The sequence below is a fragment of the Phalacrocorax aristotelis genome, chromosome 1, assembly GCF_949628215.1.
Source record: "Phalacrocorax aristotelis chromosome 1, bGulAri2.1, whole genome shotgun sequence".
Taxonomy (NCBI): Eukaryota; Metazoa; Chordata; class Aves; order Suliformes; family Phalacrocoracidae; genus Phalacrocorax; species Phalacrocorax aristotelis.
Genome location: NC_134276.1, coordinates 68,033,417 through 68,055,155, shown reverse-complemented (window position 1 = coordinate 68,055,155; position 21,739 = coordinate 68,033,417). Strand labels below are relative to the sequence as shown.

Sequence of the window (21,739 nt, the reverse complement as noted above, 5' to 3'; positions counted from 1 at the left end):
ACGTAGGCAATGCTATACTGTTAGCAGTAGGAGATTAAGATAAAACCAGTAATGCATCCTGGCTGTGTCTTCTCATGGCAAAGAAATTTTAAATATATAGTTAAGAATAAATGCACAAAATACATGTGGAAAGTATCCTAAGGAAAGGGTCTAAAAAGGTAAAGGCTTCAGACTTTGTAAATGCCATAAATAATCTTGCAGTAGCCACTTGCAGAAGGTACCATAACAATAAAGAGACCTTAATAAATGGTCTTGAAACCATTTCACCTGCAAGATAAACCTCTCTGAAGTGTTCAGTTAAAAAGCACATAGCTAAGATAAACTACAGTGAGGCATATACATTTTTATTTAATACCACTATCAATTCTCCACTTTGAGGAGATATCGCTAGCTGTTCCTTTATAATTCTTTGAGCTGCATCTGACTGTCAGGCTGTGATGTGCACTTATCTGGTATCTCATCTTTAAGAAAACTTAACAAAACAGCTCTGGAATTTCCCATACTTACAGATGACTCTCCACTACTCCATTTAATATGAGGAAAAAAAGAAAAACCCAACACCTCCCTCATTTCATACTAAGTCATTTTGTGCTACAACCGAACTGACTCCCTTTAATCCTCACCTGTTCCTGCACCAGTTTCATTTTGCTGCCAAGTCCTGCAGGGCCGACATGTGCAACTGAACACAAACCTGTTCTGATCAAGACGTGTGGTATCCATACTGTACTATTCATGGTTCCCAGCTGCCAAAGAACAGCACATCCTCTAATACTGGCCAGGCACAGACCTATCTAGGTCAAACAGTACTTAACCATCTCAGGCTTTGTCCTCACCGAAGTGGCCACGCCATAGACAGCCAAATCTATCTTTTGATGCAGTTCTGTAAGGCTCGTGAAGAGCTGTGCTTGAGCTAGCTAACATCAGCAGCTGGGACAACCCACGTGGGGATAAGGGAGCGCTGACAGTACGTAGCACTCAATTGCAATGACATTCTGCTCAAGATCGCTTGATAACGCTTCCAAGTCTACTGCTCAGTTCAAAAAAACAGGTTTGGGGTTTTTTTCATTTGGCTGTTACCTCCTTCAAGGGCGTATCCCTTGTTTCTAATCAAACAGATGTAAATGGCCCAGTCAATGGCACAAACCCAAACAAAAAAATACAGTCTTTCATCAAGCTACATTTTGCTCAGGAAGGAGCAATCAGACAGCAATCACAGTGCCTGGCCCTGGACCATCTTCTCTTGAAAGAAGTCCCAGTTATATGCTGGCTGAGTATGGGGGCTAAATGGGTGTCTCCTCTTAAGCCCTCCCTCCTATGTTACAGCCTGCTATGTCTGTGGAACTGACTGAATTAGCAGTTTGACCCTTTCCTGGTCAATGAAGGGTTAATGTATCTTAGCATATATTCCTTCCCATTGCTACAGAATTGAAGGAAAACAATCTTATATGACATGCATCACCGGGTAAGTAAAACAGAAGGTGAGGATGGTCACTGGAACAGTTTCCCCAGGGCAGTGGTTGTGGCACCAAGCCTGTCAGAGTTCAAGCAGCATCCGGACAACCCTCTCAGCCACATGGTTTAGTTTTAGGTAGTCCTGCGAGGAGCAGGGAGTTGGGCTGATGATCCTTATGGATCCCTTCCAACTTGAGATATACTATGATTCTGTAAGTACAGTGGTATTTGACAAGTACATCACAAGTCATACAGCCTTTCTGGCACAGTATGCATGAATTGGCTATTTTTTCCAACCAATATATTACTTAAGACATTTAAAACAGATGCAAAGCATTTATATTTTTCAGATTAATGTAAAATCTTACTCCTTGCTTTTAATAACACGGCAGAGAGAGGAAGCAGAACAAGAGAAAAGTAAAACCGATGTGTTTTATTTCTATCAAGTTAGTATTTCATTTTTACAAAGTCACACAAAACAACTTCAGAGAACTGCACCTCTCAGACTTTCCCATTAGTCATCATGGCTACTGAAAACGTAAAAAATATTTTAAGCTTGTTTTAACCTGAAGCTTGTGTAGTTAGTTTTTGTAAGTTCAGCCTCTGCTGTAACTGAACACCACAGCCACAATCATCAAAAAGTTATTGGTACTTTCCGTATCAAGTTAGTAATGACAGATTAACTACCATGCAACAGTACAGCACTGCAAAAATCTCTCAATAAATTTTGTTTAGAAAGATCATTTCTGAAATTTAGGAGAGCGCTTGTACATAAAAGCCTATAAACAAAAAGCTGTCATCAAAATCAGTAAATAGTTGAATTACATCAGTTGTATACAGTTGTATTAAATAATATTTAAGTAGACTAATATACCATGCCATATGAAAAGAAGTCTTTAGAAAGATTACAGTGGATATATTCACTGAATACTTTTGTACTACAGCATTCATATTATGAATGGACATTTTCGTTGGTACAATGCATTTAAAACGAAAGCAAGTTGGCCACACATACGTAAGGCAAGCGCGTATCAAGGCAGACTCGTAACAGAAAGTCCATGATGGCAACGACAGTAATCGCTGCACTGTATGTGTACAGATCATACTGAAAAATTCTTCTTTTGCAGCATGCAGCAACAAGAGATATTTTCCAAATCCTTTAGTAAGAAACTGCAACTCCGACACCTCCAAAAGCACACTGTGAATCACTGCCTCCTCAAGTTACCAGTATTGTTTCTTCTATCGTCAGTATTATATAAAGTTGGAACTGAAAAACAAAAGCAAGCATATAAACCATTAACATACCCTGAAGAAATAAAGCTAAACCAGAGAAAACAAATCTAAAAATCTTCTGAAGTTGAGAGTTACTCATAACAGTGTAGCTAATGACTTCTGTTACCAAGAATTCCACTTTCTTATATAATTCCAGAAAAAGAAGTCTAGAAAAAGGAACTTGGTAACATGACTTGAAATGCAACAAATGTTGGCAAAATACAAGCAGACTGCTAGCATAGACCCCCAAAGTGTCAAAGCTGTCTTTGTGAGATTTGTGGCAACACATGCACCCACACAGCTTCTAGAGTTTTTCATAATCTAGCAGTTATGAATAATTTCTGTACCAAAAAATCTGCTTTCAGTTAAACAACAGAATGTTATCTGCAGTAAAGTTGTAACCTATCAGGAAATTAATAAATTAATTGCCTTATCCTGTTTCTGGAGGTGAAAAAAAATTTCATTCACTTTAGTGCAATGTTTAAGTATGAATATTTAATTCACTGTTAACATATAAAGAAGTTGGGCATGTTATTCTGGAGACTACTTTTGAATACATTTCTGAAATTTCACAATTTATTTGAGCTTTTCTTTTGGGAGTAGAGAAGGAAAGAAGTGGGTGGGAGGGAAAAAACTGAACTGTTTTTCAGGTCATATTCTGCACTCGGTGTAATTTTACAGCCAAATTTATCAATCTCTCCTCTCAAAAATCTGTACTAGGAAGACACATCTAGCATTATGGGACAGCAGCAGTCAGACTGCTTCATAACATATCCTACATTCAAAACCTGAGTGCTGCAATCAAATACTATTCCTGGAATTCCCTGGGTGAAATTCTCTCCCTCTCTAACTCCTCTCTCTCCCTCTTGCTCTGTTCGTAAACATTCACAGTTTCTTCGTCTCTCACATCAAAGCACAGGAGTTCAAGTCGAAAACCTTGGTTCCTTCATGGAAAAAAAAAAAAGAAAAGAAAAAAAAGAAAGAATGCTCATAGAACATAGAGCAATTACTCTAAAAGTAAATTTCAGAGCCAGTGATCCAAGCATGACGGTATTTTACACACTGTGTCTTCTTAACACAAAACAGAATAGGAGCATGTTTGCATCTTTTCTAGAAGATTACTAAAATTTGTGTTATAAAAGTGATACGTGAAGAATTTTTTTATTGCTGGCTCTGATGACTAGCGTTGGCACTTACTTTTTGCGATCCTTGTCTCTCTTCAGACTAACAACAGGGGTAGAGACAGATGCTTGTGATTGGAGTAATTCAGCATTAGCTTTCTTCTCAATAAACATAGCTATTTGATCTTCTAGAACTTTTTTCTTTTTCCCTAATTCCAGCTTCGCTTCTTGATGCATTAGCATAAGATGTTCAAATTTACTCTGCATCTGTTTAAAGAAAGCAAAAAAAATATATTTCCAACTAGTAACACAGGGTGGTGATATCACAACACAAAAACCCTCTGCAATAAAACAGTAAAGCCTGCCTCAACTTGTCTTACAAATCATAAGACATTGCAGCTCTTTCCCAAAATTGGAAGACTGAAAAACAGCAATCCAGAAAAATAATGATTCATATCAGATTGTTCTCATGGAAGCCAGGCTACTGCACACAATGTACAGGTGGAAACCACAGAAGGCACTACATGAATATTCGATTTCCTGCTATATTTTACTATATCTTTATTATATCAAAAAATAAGGAAGCCTTTAGAGAACAAACAATTACCAACAGAAGGATTAAATCAAGATCTGTCAAGTCGAATCTACTTCCCTAAAACCAAGTGGACAAGGAATCATACATAATTTAGCTACACAGGTGTGTGTTTTCTTATATATATATAATCTTAATATGTATATTAATTACATTTACATATTAGTATGTACCCACACAGTAGGTCTATTTGGGGGAGTTACTTGTGGGCTGCCAGAAGTTAACTGCTTTTCCGCATTAATTGTTCTTTGACTCTTCTTTTGAATTATTAATGGATTTTACTCTCCAGGTACATTTTGACCAATTAAACCTACTGTGAAGTTGTGCATGATAACCAAAGTGTACCCTTCCTCACCTCCCACCTCCCCACCCAAAAGCAATCGTAGAATCCTGCTTCTGTACCCATCTGCATTGGTGTAACTCAATCTGAGTGCAGCTATACTGGTAGAGAAATCAGAGGTTTACTTCCATCTTTTGCAAAGAAGGAACTAAGAAATAACTCAGGTTATAAATAAAACTGTATGCCTGTTTTGCACAGTAGAGCTGTCAGACTGTATGTACGTATAATATTCATTTATTTATTTCATTGCAACAGTTAACCAGATGCACTGCAAAGACAGGTACACCAATAAAACATTCAGTGCAGAAACAGTAAGGTCCTGAGCAACTGTATGTCTCAGGAGTGGTAATCCTGTACATTGCACCTACAAGTTTCCTCTAAGTGAAGGATGTGAAAGCAATCTTAAGTACAACAGAAATTCCTGGTTTTCTTTAGTTTCCGGATGCACATATGCACTTCTCTGAGAATGAGCTGCAAGAGTATATGACAAATGCTCTTTAGGAGTGACTGCATGATCACTTTTCCACATCAGGAACTGGGAAAACTAATATCCATAATTCAGTTGCAATAAGCAGAGCTCAAAAACCATCTGGTGTAAGTCATAGAAGGAAAACATCAAAGGGTACCACAGACACTGTCTAAGACCTAGCTGAACCTGCTTTGAACATGGCCAAGTATTCTTCCAATTGGATAGTGTCATACTGAGAAGGATCGAACCTGATTTTTTTTCTCCACAAGTATCATGGGGGACTTAACAGATTTAGAAAACAAACTATTAAGCCGCCTTCTTTTTTAAAACATGCACCTGAACACCTTGCAAAACACCTGCTATACCTTTGTTGGGAGATTGAGGTACAGAAAAGAACATTAATAAAGACACACAGGTTTCTAATTTCAATTAAACCAGTGTTTTAATATAAACATACATAACCATGATAGAGTTTGGCAGAAAGTAGATGAGGAGATCCTGTTTTGCCAGTCCAGCTTGACAGGACTATATCTTCAACAACATATTCAAGAAATGTTCCATGTCTCCAAATAATTCTTAAGGCAGCTGGGAACAGATGAGATTTTAAAGCCAAAACAAAACAAAAACACCCCCCACACACACACTTTGAAACTTCTTAACTGAGGGTTGAGCTTATATTTAATAACTGAACCTGGAAGTCATACATACATGCACGACCTACTCTCTTGGGCTGAAAAACAACCCATGGGATTTTTTCCTGAAATCTTGTGTTTTTTTCAGAACAACCTATGCATGGAAAGGACCAACTGTGCTTCCATGGCATACCAATGTTTCTCAGCATGCTGCTAGAGAAGAGTAAGAAACATGCGACTACCATATTCATCACTCTCTCACTTCACATCACCTCTCCCAGCTATCCACCAAAGCCTTTAGACCATAAGGTCCCTCCTACCAAAAAAAGATTGCTGTTTACAGACTCATAGAATCATTTAGGCTGGAAAAAACCTTTAAGATCATCGAGTCCAACTGTTAACCTAACGCTGCCAAATCCACCACTAAACCATGTCCGTAAGCACCACGTCTACACACCTTCTGAATACCTCCAGGGATGGTGACCCAACCACCTCCCTGGGCAGCCTGGTCCATGCCTGACAAGCATTTTGGTGAAGAAATTTTTCCTAATATCCAATCTAAACCTCATCTGGTGCAAGTTGAAGCTGTTTCCTGTTGTCCCATCACTTGCTACTTGGGAGAAAAGACCGACGCCTACCTCGCTACAACCTCCTTTCAGGCAGTTGTAGAGCGCGCTAAGGTCTCCCCTCAGCCTCCTCTTCTCCAGACTAAACAACCCCAGCTCCCTCAGCCACTACTCATAAGACTTGTGTTCTTGTTTCCTTGTATCTAATCAATCTGCCAACCCAATCAATCTGTGTAATCAATCTGCTTTTGATTTTAAGCATTACTGCCCTCAAAATGTTAGGAAATTATAAATATTAACTAGTTGTGATTTTGCTAAGAACTGAATTGTTCCAAAACTAAGCAAACAAACTCAAGACAGACATGCATGCTTACCTGTTGCTCTGATTCTTTCAATATGGCTTCCTTCTCCTTCACTCTCTGCACAAACTGTTGTCTCAGCTCCTCCTCTTTTCTTTGCAGTTCAAAGTAGAACTCGTGCCTCTTTGCCTCATAGGCTTCCTGTAGACTGAAGTCCAAAAATGTAAGCAAGTCTCCAGCATGCTGCTTTATTCATGTGGAAAACCAACAATCTGGAATATTATTTAAACAATTAATATTAATCTGAAATATTAATTTCTACAGCTCCCCACATGAAAATTCATAAACAAACCTAAACAGAAGCAAGCATCTTACCTTTCTAAATTTTTATTTAAGTAACAACCCTGAGTAAAATTATTTATGCTAACAGCTCCTGGGAAACTTATATTTCAAAGTAAATACAGCATTTTAGGAATCCCATGTTCTAAAAGACTTGAATTATAACTTTCTGCCTCCCACATGCAGAACCTTTTTCTTTAAGTTACTTATTAATAAAAGACACAGAAATTGCCAGAAAAAAAAAATCTTCATTGTGAAACCACAGTCTTAAAATACGACATTGCAAAAACAATGCATCTGGAGCACTAACAAACTATCAAAATTATTATTCCTATATGAAAAAGGAAGGAAAATAACAGGACCTTCAAAATATATAGCACTCTTTATGTAATGTCAAAATTTAAATATGGCACACTTACATTCATACAGAATAAATACAATTTCCTAAGTAGTTCAAATCCAAAAGACAGGGTTAGTTTCCAACATATATCCACCAAGACCTCAAGACTGCTTGTTCGTTCCTGAATCCTCTCTCTCAGAAGCTAATATACTGCATACATACCACACTTACATTTGAAATTATATAGGAGGTGTAAATTAGTTCAGATCATTGAGCAAGTATCTGGCAACAGAACTAAACAGCAAGTAAATAAAACATTTCTTTACTTTTAAATATATGCCTCCCTTCCTTTTTTTTTTTTTTTTTTTTTTTTTAATTATTCTACTAGACATTTCAGTACACAAGACAATTTTCTTCCTCCAAACCACTGGCACTTGAAATTGAGAAAGTTCTTTCATATCAAAGCATATCATAGCAAATTAAAAGATGCTGGTAATTTACTCATATACTACTAGAGGTTTGATATTTCAGGGTGTGTACTACCACTGCTATCACGACAGTGCTGGCAAGAAAAGTTCTGCTTTTCAGGGAAAGAGGAATGGAGCTTGTACACAGATGCATCTCACACAGCAAAGAGCACGCTACCTTTGAAAAGCGTATCTGCTCAATGACACAAGTTCTTCTAAGAAAACGTTTACCACAATCTTCTCTACATCACAAGATTCCAGACAGGCAGAATTGGTGGATTAGAGCTGTGCTAATGGTTATTACAAAAACAAAAGAATCTGACCGGTATCTTGTAGGAGACAGGTCTTATGAATGGATCAAAACATAGGTAACATTCTAGCTCTTTATTCTGGGGTTATTCTCTTACACCATTCACCTCTTCTAATACTTCCTGAGTGCTGACCAGTCAGCATTCCTCAGCTATCACGCATTACTTCCTTTGCCAGGTATCTCCTGTCTTCCATTCTGATGTAAAATAGATACATACGAATATCAAATATTTAAATTTGCTTTATATTCTTAATACACATATACACTTTTGTACCTGTTTTTAAGTCTCATCTTCTACTGTTTCTATTAAAACAGTTTATAAATGGAAAGACTTTCAAAAAAGGACAACTAAAAACGTAATGATTTAGAGCAACAGTAAGCTTAAGCAGCTCTCTTCTATGTTTAAATTTATGATGGCTGGGCCATTTCTTAGAGTCCTAAAGTTTCTCCTTTGTAATCAAAATATAATCTAAAGTGAGAGAAGAATCATCTTGAAATTGCACATGCAGACTTAATGTTTGTAAGATCTCAAGGTCAGAGCACTTTTCCTGTTCTATCTTATTTGAGCAATATATTGCAACACAACAAATTTGGGAGAACAACCTTTTTGGGTTTTTTGGTTTGAGCTTTTTTTTATCAGCTGTGAAATAACTTAGGTCATCCTGAAATTGCATTTACCACGTAAAACAAGGGCATGGTTTTCACATAGGTATATTAATTCACACTATCTTTAAGTTTAGACAGCGTATGTAATAACAGTAAAGCTACACCACAGGTTTTTCAAGAGCTAGCGATCTCCCTAGTCACACTTTTGGGCCCTGTGCCAGTTCTGCTAGCTAACATGCTGCCTTTGGGTGCAATAAAGCTGCTAGTGTAAATGCTAGACTAGGCTAACATGCTGCAATCACACCCTTGTTTCATTATGTGGACATATCTAGGCTCAGCCTAAGCTAGTTTATCAGGTAAACGTAATTTTGTCTTGAAATTTGTAACAGATTAACTTTGAAGACACTGGATTTACTAAGTAATCAAATCATATGTATAAAGAAGAGGAGAAATACAAGTGTATTTTTTAAATCACCCTCCCCCTGGACTGAATTGTTCCGGAAATCACAAAGATAAAATTAAAACAACCTTCCTCTTCTGTGTGTGGCATATCAGCAACATATGATGCAAACTGTCTTTGATTTTAGGAGGTCTGAGGAGGGGAAAATAGTTCACCAGATCTTAAGCCAATCCTTTCAACATTACTGCATCCATTGCTTACACTAAAACACCTCCATTTACCTGAAGACTGGTTTCACTGCTTCTCATATAGCACATTATGAAAATGACAGGTTCTCTCATTCTTCTGGGTTGGACCCCATGAGTTTTATAATCTGTACAAAACCACTTCCAAATTAAGATGTTAAAGATAATTGTTTAAATAATATATTCTTATTGAGGTTTTGGAGGAAGGGAAGGGACTGTGAAGAAGGTCTACATCTTACAAACCCACTACATACCTCATAACAGGATTATCACCTACATTTCTACAGAAGCATAGCTGTGACATACAGTTTTTCTATCTGCATAAGACTTTTAGAACATGGAAGCCTAAATGTAAAGATGCAAATCAAACATGCTATGTTCATAAATAAAGACTCTGACTGAAGCAAACTCAAGTGTCAGTGGAACACAATGTTTGTGCGCTTTGAACAACACAGATATTTACACAATATTTTACAGTTCATTTAAATTTAAAAAAGGTTTCAAATTTGAGAAGTACACTAGTAACTTTTTTGCATAACATTCGTCTATCAAATTTAAAAGTTAACTAGTGGCAGGTATTTTTAGCACGGTCCCTTGACTCAGTGAACTACCTAAGTCGATATTAAGCAACACTAAGGATGTGGTCAACCTAAATAATTACCATTTTCCCAGTGGAGGCATGAAAAACACCTGTTTTGGATGCAGTTCAGTCTTACCATACGGAGGTCAAAATGTTTAGCTCAAATGCAAAGGTCTGCAGTTGGTCAGATGAACTCCATTCCCAAGTGACTTTTTCAGGAAGAAGTCTAATAGCCTACCAGAAATTGGGTTTCCTTTCTTAGAAAAGGCAAATAGAGTAATAGCAACCTTCCTCTACATGTGAACTTTTTCATATGACTGAATCCTTCCTGGTTTTCTGTCATCATCCTCAAAATACACTGAAAAATAAACATGACTTTGTTCGAGAACTGCAAGGTCTGAATATCCCAGTTTCAGGGAAGAATAAAGCATGGAATATATGATTGCACACATATTGAGAAACTGAGATGCTTATGTTACATCTATGTTTAACTGCAATTATGATGAAGAACAAACTGTAATCATGAGCACAGAAAAGTAACTAAATCAGAGAATGATTAACATCAGAGAATCCAAATATGCAAGCATACTGCCTGAATATCAGTCCGGCTTTTTTCAACAGACCCTTGCTTATTAGTTTTCTTCTTTCAAAACAATAACGCCCCCTTAAGCAACAACATAGCTTAGATTAGAAAATGGACTTACAAAATGTCCAAGTTCAAAACAGTGGTAATATTCTCCTCCCTTGCAAACATCTAAGCTTAGTAGGTGTGTATATATTTAGAACTTTGTTTGGCTGGAAGCAGTCTTCATGCCTACATTTCTGTTTTCAAATATCCCATATTTTTCCATTCTGGACATCTCAGCCATTACCTCTTGCTGAGACTGACCTGAAACTAGGAATTCATGTTGCTAATGGACATAATTAGTCCATCAAAAAGGCAGGACTAGACCATCCACACACAAAAAAAGGTCTATCTTGACATTTGAACAACAAAGAAATGCAAATCCCACTTCTAAGTATTAAACGAAGATAATAAAAGCACTTCCTGGATTTTACATCCAACAGATACTGCCTAAAATGCATAAACCACCCCCTCAAATACTCTGCTATCCATTTACTTCATTACATAAATTTTGCCCTAACAGGCTTATCAGGCCCATTCCTGCCTGGCTGCTTTTCAGTGCTTGGAAACCAAATTATACCTATATGACTAAGTTTAGCCTCAGATGGTATTCCATTTATTCTCTGAAGCGCCATATGGTGGATTCTTTATTTTTAAAGTCATTTACCACGTTACATTTTAATCTGATATGGTACCTACGTGACTTTAATTCACATGACCTTTTGGAATGATACCCTCTATAAGACTGAACTCTTCTTTTCATAAAAAACTTTAGTACATTGTTTTTGCAAGATATATGACTGAGATTAAGTTCCCAATTTCCTATTAATTCAAGTTACACTAATTATTTTTATCCAATTTAAACAAATAATGGTTTGATAAAATGCCAGTATAAACCAGGTGTCCTGAAAGCAGTAGAATAGCCCAAATTCCTATGGATGATTTTATGTTCTATCCTCTCAATGACTGTAATACCCAAAGTCCTGCCTACAACCTTACACCTTTTTAACTGTACAATTAGTGTCCCTCCATACTTCCTAAATATTCTTTGCTCATTGTGCAGTATAGCCTTAGCTACTTCCAAATCACCCATGGCCTTGTCATACTACTGCAGTACTGCCAAGCTCCCAAGAGTTTCAAAAGACAGTACTTCACTCAGAGGTAAGGATTTATTGGCAACAAATGCAAACTGGCTAGCCAATAACTGGTAGGAGCAGAGGTCTTCTGCTTTTCCTGCAGTGAGAACACTAACCATGTAATCTCCTGGAAGTATCCAACCCTTTACTGAAGTATGAAAATGGACAATTAGTTCATAAGTTATTAGGGAGACACTAACAGACTGATCATGTAAACTTGATTTTCCCTGGAAATCTGGTTAATGAAAAAGTTAATTCTTAGAATACAATTGCAAATAAACAAAAAGTTATGACACAAATTCACAAAAAATACAGGATTAAGGAATAGGTATTTTTAAAAGCGTACACAAGACAGTCACTTCAGGCTACTACTATCTTTATTTTACCTCCTCACACCTAGTAATAAAGATGCAAATATATTTTTCCATTGTGTGCTGAAACCATCTCTTTCCATATCTCCCATAAAAAAAATAAATATTTCCAACATGGTTTTTCACACATAAGAGTGAAAGCCTTTACAGATGTCTGCCCACATCTGAAAACCCACAGCTGAAAATCCAAGAATTACTGGGTTTGCTTTGCAGCAGCATACAATTTTGGATGAGTAAACTACTGTTGTACTTTTAAATCCAAAAGAGAGATACAGGAACTTCACAGGCAGCTTCTTCACAATGTGCCAAAAGCAGGGCATGTTAGCTACTCAAGTGTTCAAATGCTACAAACCCCAGTGCAGTAAAATCAGCCAGTTGTTCAATTCTAGCAGAAATTGTCTAAATTTACATAAAATAACCCAATTCAGATTATCAAATTTACTATGTAGACAGCTACATCATAGGCACAAAATATGACTTCTCAACATGCATTTTCATCATTATTTACACAAGCAGCATGAAATTTTAATCATCAGTCATATACTGCTATGCAATATTAACTATACTTTAAAAGTACAGCTTCTAGAGTCCATGTGTATATATTGTAAACATCTTTAAGGACAAAGATGATGACAATTTAGTAACACAATTTTGCCTAGAACAGGATATAGTCCCTATTCTGAAAGATATTAAAATTTACAAGTCAGGAAAATGGGAAGCACTGAACTTCCTCTACAGAAAGAGATGTTTTCTATTACACTGATGAGGATGACACTTTTTATCGTTTCCTCAGTAGCTAATTACATTACACACAGATCCTTTAAATTCACTTTTTTACGATATTATAAAAAGCCTCTCCCAAAAGACTAAATGCCTTCTCTTTCAGACCTCAGTGTCATTCACTATGCCACATAACTGAGGGACAACCACATGTCCTAGATCCAGTCCCACTTTTCTCTTCCTGTCACAGTAAATCTGGGAAAAAGTTCATTTTACTAGATTCTTATGGAATACCTATTCTCACGCTTCCAAAACAATGATGTCTTCAATAGATGTGATTTACCAAAACTAATTATGAAGTGTATTGTCTTGCCACAAAGCCCTCAATAAACTGACATTTAGGGGGCCATACATAAAAACTACACACCAGAGGGAACTTAACTTTTCTGGATCTCCACAAAGCAATCCAATTCTAAACCAACTTCTGAAGTGTAAAATACTATCACATTCTGATACAAACCTGCCACTTTACACAATTCATAAAATGAAAACTGTTTAGGGGGTTTACAAAGACAATTTTTGTGTTTTCGGAAGAACACAGTTCTGTGGATGATCATTTTTATAATTTAACTCTTATCTTGAGACGGCTGTACATTATGAAATTCAAGTTCAGAAAAGCCAAAGGTACTGCAGTCAATATTGCCGTGAACAAATCTCTAAAAAAACCTTTCCCTAGGCAAAGACAAGAAAATATCAACTGTTAGTGTATATTCTTAAACCCAATGAGAAGTCTGTGGTCAGTTTCAGCTGGTTTTGAACCTCAACCACCTTTGGTACTCTATTTATGAAAATTATATATTTCCTTCTTGTAAAGAGAAATGTGTCAAGAGACCGCTGTGATCCATGGTCAGCTAAAGATCATCTAAATGAAAACTAATCTTTAAATGTGCCTTGACATTAAGACTTCAGAAAGAAGCAGGCACATCCAACATTATCTTTGGCCATGTTAATCTTATTCAATTATTATTGTTTGAACAATATATAAGTTAGACTGAGTCAAAGTGGAAGACATGCTACTCTAGTGACACTCTGCGAGTTACAGTAACTGCAACTGCCTTAGAACTTCTGCACAAGTACAGGTGAAAGCAAAGCATTTAAGCCGCTAAACCCAACTATTTGGAGGGAAGCCATTTCTTTTTACCAGAACAGAATGGGTAAAGACAGTCTGATCACTAACTAAAAAGAAGTAAACAAACCAGTTGGTTCAAAGCACTAGAAACTGGTTTTAATGCAAAGTTGTATTTCATTTTCATCTCCCGTTTAAGTCAGTAATTCCCGTCATGACTATGCAGTAATAGCACTTTGCTCAACTGTGAAGACTTGAACACCAACTGAAGCATTTGTTCTTCACCATCAGGATTCTAACCACTTAAAAAATGCAGCCCCATGCATAAAACAACCAATGGAAGTTGGAAGAGGGAGACAAAACAATTGGAAAGAAAAGATATAAAAATTGAAAATACCTCCTCCTGCAGAAGGCAGCTTTACTACATGAAACAGCTGAGTGTCTCTAACTCTCTGCTCAACTTTCCTTTGGAATCCTCTATTAACTTCCTACAGTCTAGCAAGAGATTTCTTCACCTGAAAAGGCTAGACATTTGTTGTTATGGTAGATCATGTGGGAAGCCAACAGTGTTTTGTAAAACTGTTTGCTTCAGTTACTTCTGAACTTTGAGTCCAACCAAACCATTGTTCAGAATCAGACATTATTAAGGGAGAAAGTAAAACAGCATGCTACTATATAGCAAAAATTATTTTAAAGGCATAAAGTCCATGTACCTGTAGAAAACTGACATTCCCCAGGACAAAAATTAAAATCCCCAGGTTAATTCTAAAAGAGAAAGGTTTCAGAATACAACTAGCTTGCATGCCTTTAAATGCAACGCTCATATAATCCCATATACTTCTCCATGAAGATATCTGAATTAACAGCTACATACTTACTCTGATGAAAAAACCCAATTCTTTTCCCCTTCAAAAACCTATTCTATGTATGAACCCTGCTCTGTATTGTGTTGATACAGTCAAATGTGAAGTGAATGGATGCTGACAGCAAGTGTTGCACATGAAGTCCTTTACCTGACTGGTTTGTTCTCAGGGCCAATGTCTCTGAAACCCATCTCTTCCAGTCTGCAGCGTCTGTACAACTCATAATGTTGTGCATGAGTCTGCTCTCTTAAGTCTTCCATATTTGTGCAAATAAGCATCTCACGAAGCTTTACAAAGTCACAGTGGTTCTCATTTTCAACTGATCAGTTAAAAGAGGAAGATTTTATTATTATGCACAAGTAGCAAAAATGTCAAAATATATTTTAAATAGCACTGAGATGCCTTTATTTTGTTTACTAATTATACTTCCAGGAAAATGTATCTCATTGTTTATTATACCTCTTATACATCCTTATAATTTCTAATATACACATCAAAGCACTAACTGCAAGTACTGGTGCGCATGTTCCAACACATCCTGATTTCCTGTTTGAGTTGAACAATGATAAATTTCTTTCTTTTTTGCCCCTCTTCTTTACTGACAAGCCTAAGACGTTGAAATTTGGTAGTGCTAGAGGTACCATAATAACCTACCCAAATATTACATACAGCATCTCATAGCTTGATTCCAGGGATGCGTCAGTGCTGATGAAACTACCAGTTAGCGCACACCTCAAGTATTAATTGCTAAACTCCTTAAACTATTGATCCAAAACACAATCAATACAGCATCTGTGGATAATACCAGCCCCTTTTAGTACTGATTAATTTTATATTTCAACAAAAACAACAAAAATCTTGTAAAAATACCTCTGAGAATTCATTTACCTTCTACAACGCCCCAAGGGTACTGACGAGCTCTCACCATTCTGTTTCCAATTTTCACCTCTTCAGTACTTCCTACTACGGCAAATGGCAAATGCCCCTGTAAAAGTCACACCAATACAGTCTCATCTCTCAGCATTCTCATGTCAGAACTGAAAAGCAAACACTTCAGAAATAAATTAGGGGGAAAAAACACCATTTCAGGAAAAGCCAACAGGCAGCTTCAAACCAAAAGCCACTTTGAAGAGATCTGTAGCTAGTCAAACTACTGATACAAAAGTCAATCTAACAATAACAAAACCGGGAAGAGTGGTTGACAGACCTGATGGAAGTGTTGCCAATTCAGAGAGACCTCGACAGGCTGGAGAAATGGGCCAACAGGAATCTCATTAAGTTAAACCAGAGCAATGCCAAGTCCTGCACATCAGGAAGAATAATCCCATGCTCCAGCACATGCTGGGGGCTGACTGGCTGGAAAGGCACTGTGCAAAAAAAAGACGTAAGGTTCCTGGTGGACAAGTTGGACCTGATTCAGCAGGTTTGCCCCAGTGGCAAAGGTGGCCAATTACATCCTGAGCTGCATTAGGAAGAGTATCAGCAGTAAATACAAAACCACTGTAGGACACAGCCCTCTGATCCACATTCAGCCAGAGTTCGTATCCCCAGTAACAGTCATGAGACTATCACAGGTTTGAACCCGAGGTATGGTTACTGCTGTGAACTTGGCCAAATGGCCACAAATACAGGCTGGGTACTGACTGTCTGTGTGCTGACCCAAAACAACTGACCAAATAAAAAGAAAATATTAACTGAAGATAATTCACTAGCAGAGAATGAAAGGGCTAAGTACCAGACCACCACCTTCCCCCATAGCAGAAGGGCCTGTTACTGAATGACAGTCTGCACATCCTCACTCCCTGGCACTAGTGGCAGTGGTTGGGACTGCAGAGCCATACACTCGGGCATACCGGCTCCTCCTTCCTACTTTCAAACCCCAGTACATGCAAACACATGTTCGTGTGCATCTACAAACGTATGCACATGAACAGCAAATACAGACAGAGAGCACAAAGCAAAGCTGTCTAGCTGCACTTGCTTAGGTGAAGCTGGCAGATACTCCTGGAAGAATCTGAGGACAATAGTAAAAAAGCCAGAATTATATCTGACTTTTTAATCCCCAGGGAAAATTTGTCCTAATTTCAAATTAAAATACTAAATTAAGGGAAAAAAGCAGATGGAAGACATGCTCTCATAAAGGCCAGAGAAAACTGGAGAAATGAGGCACTTGAATATCTTCCCTAACACATGTAAGGTAGTATTTGCTGACGAAAAGAAGGAAGCCAATCTATCCACCTATGTTAGTAATTATTGTTAGTAACTATCCAGAAATCAGAAAAAGTGTTTATGAGTGAGAACCTATTTTCTGTGGCTAAGCCAGAAAAGAAAAAAAAAACCCTAAAACAAGTGGTATCAACAGCAGAGGGACACAGGAGATTTGCAAGTAAGAAAAACAAAACAAAAACCACACCACAAGCTTTTTAAGGAGAGAAAAATAAACAAACTTGTTACATACAAACCCATAAGCCTAGAGATAATGGTGGAAGAACAGGCATGAATTGGCATTAGAGAGTGATGTTTTAGTACTGAAATATTAACGGTTTTGTCATTTACTTACATTCATGATGGTATTAATTTCAGAAACGGCTTCATCATCAGCTGGAAACTGGTATATGTGGATGCCATTACTAACTAATTCACTCATGATTTTGCTTTTGAACTTCTGTAGTTGGGTTTTAGAAATGCTGTCTGCTTTGCCTATAATTGGTATAATGTTCACCTATTAATGATACAAATTATATGAAATGTGTAAGACTTCAATTTTGAGGTGACATCTTTTATAGATTATTTGGTGATAAGCTCTTTACAACTTTCCCACAGCCCAAACTTCTCCATCAAAGCTTCACAAACCATGAAAAATACATTCACTGGCATAATTTAACAAAATAACAAGATTATTTCATATACTCCGCTAAAATTAATTGGTTCTGAGAAAAGAACAAGGAAGGCAGTCTCATACAGTGAAACACTCAAAAGAACAGCAATGCCTACTTATTAACTAAATGACATTAATTATTTAGATCTCTGCTAAAAAATAGATTGTTTTAGTTTACAGCACCTAGGGACATGGTTCAGGTGTTAAATAAAAGTTGACAGTTTAAATACACAAAGAAAAGGAAGCTGGCTACCAAACCCTGCCTAACCCCAGGGCCTCTTCCTTGGGTTCCCTTCAGCTACAACATCTTGTTCACCTCACCACTGCAGCAGAGTTTCTCAAAGACCTGCTTCAAGCAGAGGAATGACAAAGACTGAAGAATCTTGCTTACCAGTGTTTACACTAATTATTCAGAACTTAAAATTCAGTGCTGCTAGGACAAACTACCCTGCTTCCTAAAATAGTTATGACAGTAACTTTGGAAAGTAGTAGATGCCAAATTTTTCTTAAAAATACTATCACCGCTCCCAAAATATGCATTTTTCAGAACTAGATACAAAGAATTAATGCCAATGTCCAAATATTTTGGAAGAACAAAACAAAAAATTCTTCCAGATTTCAGAAGACAAGTTTTCCATGATGCAAGATGCAAAAAGGAAGGAGGAAGGGGGAAAAAAAAAGAAAAAACACACACACACTCTCTTTTTATTCTTCTGAATATTCTGTCTGAATGGAAATGCCTAAGCATGGAATCTCAAGAATGGATTCAAAATGGATGTTTTTAAAATAAGTCTTCTGTGTTACACAAAATGTGCAAATGAAAAAAAAGCATGCCAACTCCAAAGTATGACTTCTAAGATTACCCAATGATAGTCCTTAACTGTGTAGCATATGCAACCTAAGCACATATGGGGTAACATATCTAAAATCAAATAAAATGCTAGGATTTTTTTTTTAGATAACTGAGTTAATTTAGAACTGTATAAACAATCTATTACACCTAGGAGCAATTCCCAGCTCCAATCAGATTAGGTTTTCTGTCATATAGCTTTAAAATGGATGGAACGCAGGGTCCTCAGAATTAACCCTTACTCTGTCTTTTCAGTATGAAAGTTTTTCAAGCACTCGTTAATTAGGAGAGAAATTCTTAGATAAGGAATAGCAGAGAAAGACTACTGAGGAGACCAGTAACAAAAGAAAAGCAAAATCACCAGAAACTGTGATTACAGCTATCAACATTGACGTTAAATCACAACCATTGTATTAAAATTTAAAAGCAATACTACTCTGGCTTTGGATAAGCAACAAAAAAAAAGTTATCTTTGTTTAATCTGTTAAAATTAATTTCTATTTGCAGCATTTAAGGCTTACTTGAAAACAAGTATCTTGGTACTTTCATCCAAGAATAACATTAATTGAAAGCAAACATTTGTACTAACAACAGACTTAAATTGTATTGATTTGGACCTCACAGAGATGTGCCCCAACCCTCACTGCTCCCTCTGATCCTACTACTCACTTGGAAACCAACGGACTCCCTTCCAGCCTCTTCCCCAGCTACAACTCTCAACAACTACAAAACAGTTTGGCTACAAAGCTATAGGCCATTAATACAGAATCACTTTACCACCACATAAGAAGTCTACACTTGCAATAAAACCAACAGTCCTGCCCTTCCCCTTGCCTGCAGCTGCTCATTGCTAGGTAGAACTAAAATCTGCACAGCTGTCCAAGGACACAGTTTACTTTTCAGCTTGATCAGTTCCATAACCAAGCAAAAATTTCTAGCTTTCAATTTAAATCAGTTCCCTCATCCAGGGATGAATGCCCAAAACACTTAAGCATGCACAGTGGGAAGAAGCAGCTGAGGCAGCCTCATTCAACAGCAATGCAGAATGACCATATAAAGTCAGGAGGATAAACTTTATCTATGCACATTACTTCTGTTTGCTAGTACCAAATTCAGCCCTCCGATCATCCTTCTGCCTGAAATGCAAAGTGTCGCTTCCCTCCCCATCCCAATTAGAAAACAAGCTCTTACTCCAAACTAAGATTTTCATGTAACACCTTACATTGATTACAAAACATCTGTTGCCCCTTTATGCTACAGAGAAGGAAAAAAAAATACATATACTTGAAATTATTACTGGTTGATACCTTGCAGTTTGATTAAATGTATCACTATGAATCAAATAAAAAATTTCCAAAGATTCTTTTCAAAGAAAAAAAAAAGCCAAGATCCAAACTCAAACCCTGCAAGGGTCACTCATTTCATTTCCTGACTCAAAAGTAATCTGTATATAATTCTGCAAGAATTACTTAAAAATGCAGATTTATTACTCGAATAATCACTAGTTCCCAGGAAGAAAGCATGCTGAAGAAGATTCCCTTAATCTGTGAATGAAACCTGGCTGGTCTGTAGTTATTCAGTCCTAAGCAAAACTACAGGACTTTCCAATGTCTAAAAGCCAGATGCCAAGTTCTTAGCAAGTCATCCAACTTATAAGCAAGACAGAAAAATTAATTGCCAACAGATACATCTGGGTTTTTCTCCCAGGATTTTAAAGAGAGTACAGGATGACGCTCTCCTATTTTAAGAATCCTCTTTACATCCAAGCTGCGCAATCTGCTCTTGTTTTGTACCAAGCAGACCATAACAAAAGCATAACAGTGTACACTATGGTGGATTTAAGAAGAAACTGAAGACAACTTTTGACATAGATTTATACACTGGATGTATGCATGTTGCTGTAGCACCTCCTCTTTATGGAATCCTGCACCTGGCGAATGCACCCAGGGGCTTCTACATCCTGGGAAATACCAAGTTCGGAATTGTCCACTAGGAGAATGAAGCACTGAAGAGCATCACAAACATATTCCACAATGAGATGGAAAGCAAAGTAAGTTATATACTTTTTGTGAGAGTGTGTGTATGTATACGTATGTTTCTGTACTAAGATCAGAAAGTGGAATCCACTGCAAAGGGATAAAGCAACAAAGTTGCATGCCATTCATGTTCTCTCTCAGCCAAAGCAGAACCAAAAATATTTAGAGTAGGTACCTAGAAGCTAAAATCCCCCAAAGCAGAATTACTTTCGTTTTATCCTGATGGAAAAATATTTTCTCAGGATGCTGGGACTCATGGATTTATTTCCTTTTCTTTTGGAATAAACACTGTTTTAAAGGGAGGTCAGTTATAGAAGGCACAACCTAGAAACCAAGTATTTTTTGGTTTAACACAACCTCCAACTCTTTTTCACGGCATCACAACTTCAAAACTCAGCAGAACAATATGCTCCATGAAACTGTCCCATTTTCTAGTATCAAGACTCTTTAACTATCAGTGCATATTACAGAGTAGTTTCACAAACATTTTAATCCGCCACAAACCAACACCATAGCAGGAAGTAGCTCTGCTCTCCCCTACCTTTGTCCCACCATACCTCCCCCTGACTTGCTCTATGCAATTGAGAAAGATCAAAATGCAAAATATGTCCACAAACAAAATTTTAAAAATATCAAATGTGCTAATCAATCACAAATGTGGAATATTCAGCTGATTTGACCCTTGTTATCTTGAAGAAAAATCTCACGAACAAGAAAATACAGAAAGAAAATTCAGCAGGAGAGGCTCTAGCAACACAAAAGGAAAAGTGCTAGAGGAATAGCAAATACATTTAAGTTTTCAAATTTCTCAGAATTTCAACAAAGTAAACCCAAATGATGTAAGGTTTCTTAAAAATGGGTTAAACATTTAGCTTCATCCAGTCCACACAGCCCCACTACAGGAAGAAAGTTAAGAATTTAGAAAGCACAAGTAATCTCACTAGAAACTGCTATTTTAAAGCTTTCAGAACAAATCAAGATGTGAAGTTTAAAACACTAATGCAGTCTATCTTAGAAAAAGCTGTGCTGGCAGGGTGCTCTGTTCACAGCACTTGCCTCTTCAGTTATCTATAACAAAGATCTTCACAGTGCTGCAAAGCTTTT

At 37.1% G+C, this 21,739-nt stretch overlaps 1 protein-coding gene across 10 annotated transcripts in view; it reads right to left on the bottom strand.

Moving 5' to 3' along the window:
* Positions 1–1,870: 1,870 nt before the first annotated feature.
* SEPTIN10 (septin 10) overlaps positions 1,871–21,739 on the bottom strand; it is a 31,150-nt gene continuing 11,281 nt past the window's right edge. For 7 of the 10 annotated variants that reach the window (XM_075091939.1, XM_075091911.1, XM_075091921.1 and 4 more), the window contains 6 exons: positions 17,432–17,593; positions 15,760–15,856; positions 15,022–15,190; positions 6,819–6,951; positions 3,922–4,112; positions 1,871–2,719 (listed from right to left, as the gene is read on the bottom strand). In XM_075091939.1, coding sequence (XP_074948040.1) covers positions 2,704–2,719; positions 3,922–4,112; positions 6,819–6,951; positions 15,022–15,190; positions 15,760–15,856; positions 17,432–17,593 — 768 coding nt within the window. In that variant the 3' untranslated portion in view covers positions 1,871–2,703. Of the gene's footprint in view, positions 2,720–3,921; positions 4,113–4,210; positions 4,266–6,818; positions 7,016–15,021; positions 15,191–15,759; positions 15,857–17,431; positions 17,594–21,739 lie in introns of those variants that run through there. The other 3 variants (XR_012660407.1, XM_075091897.1, XM_075091886.1) reach the window with 3 other exon arrangements.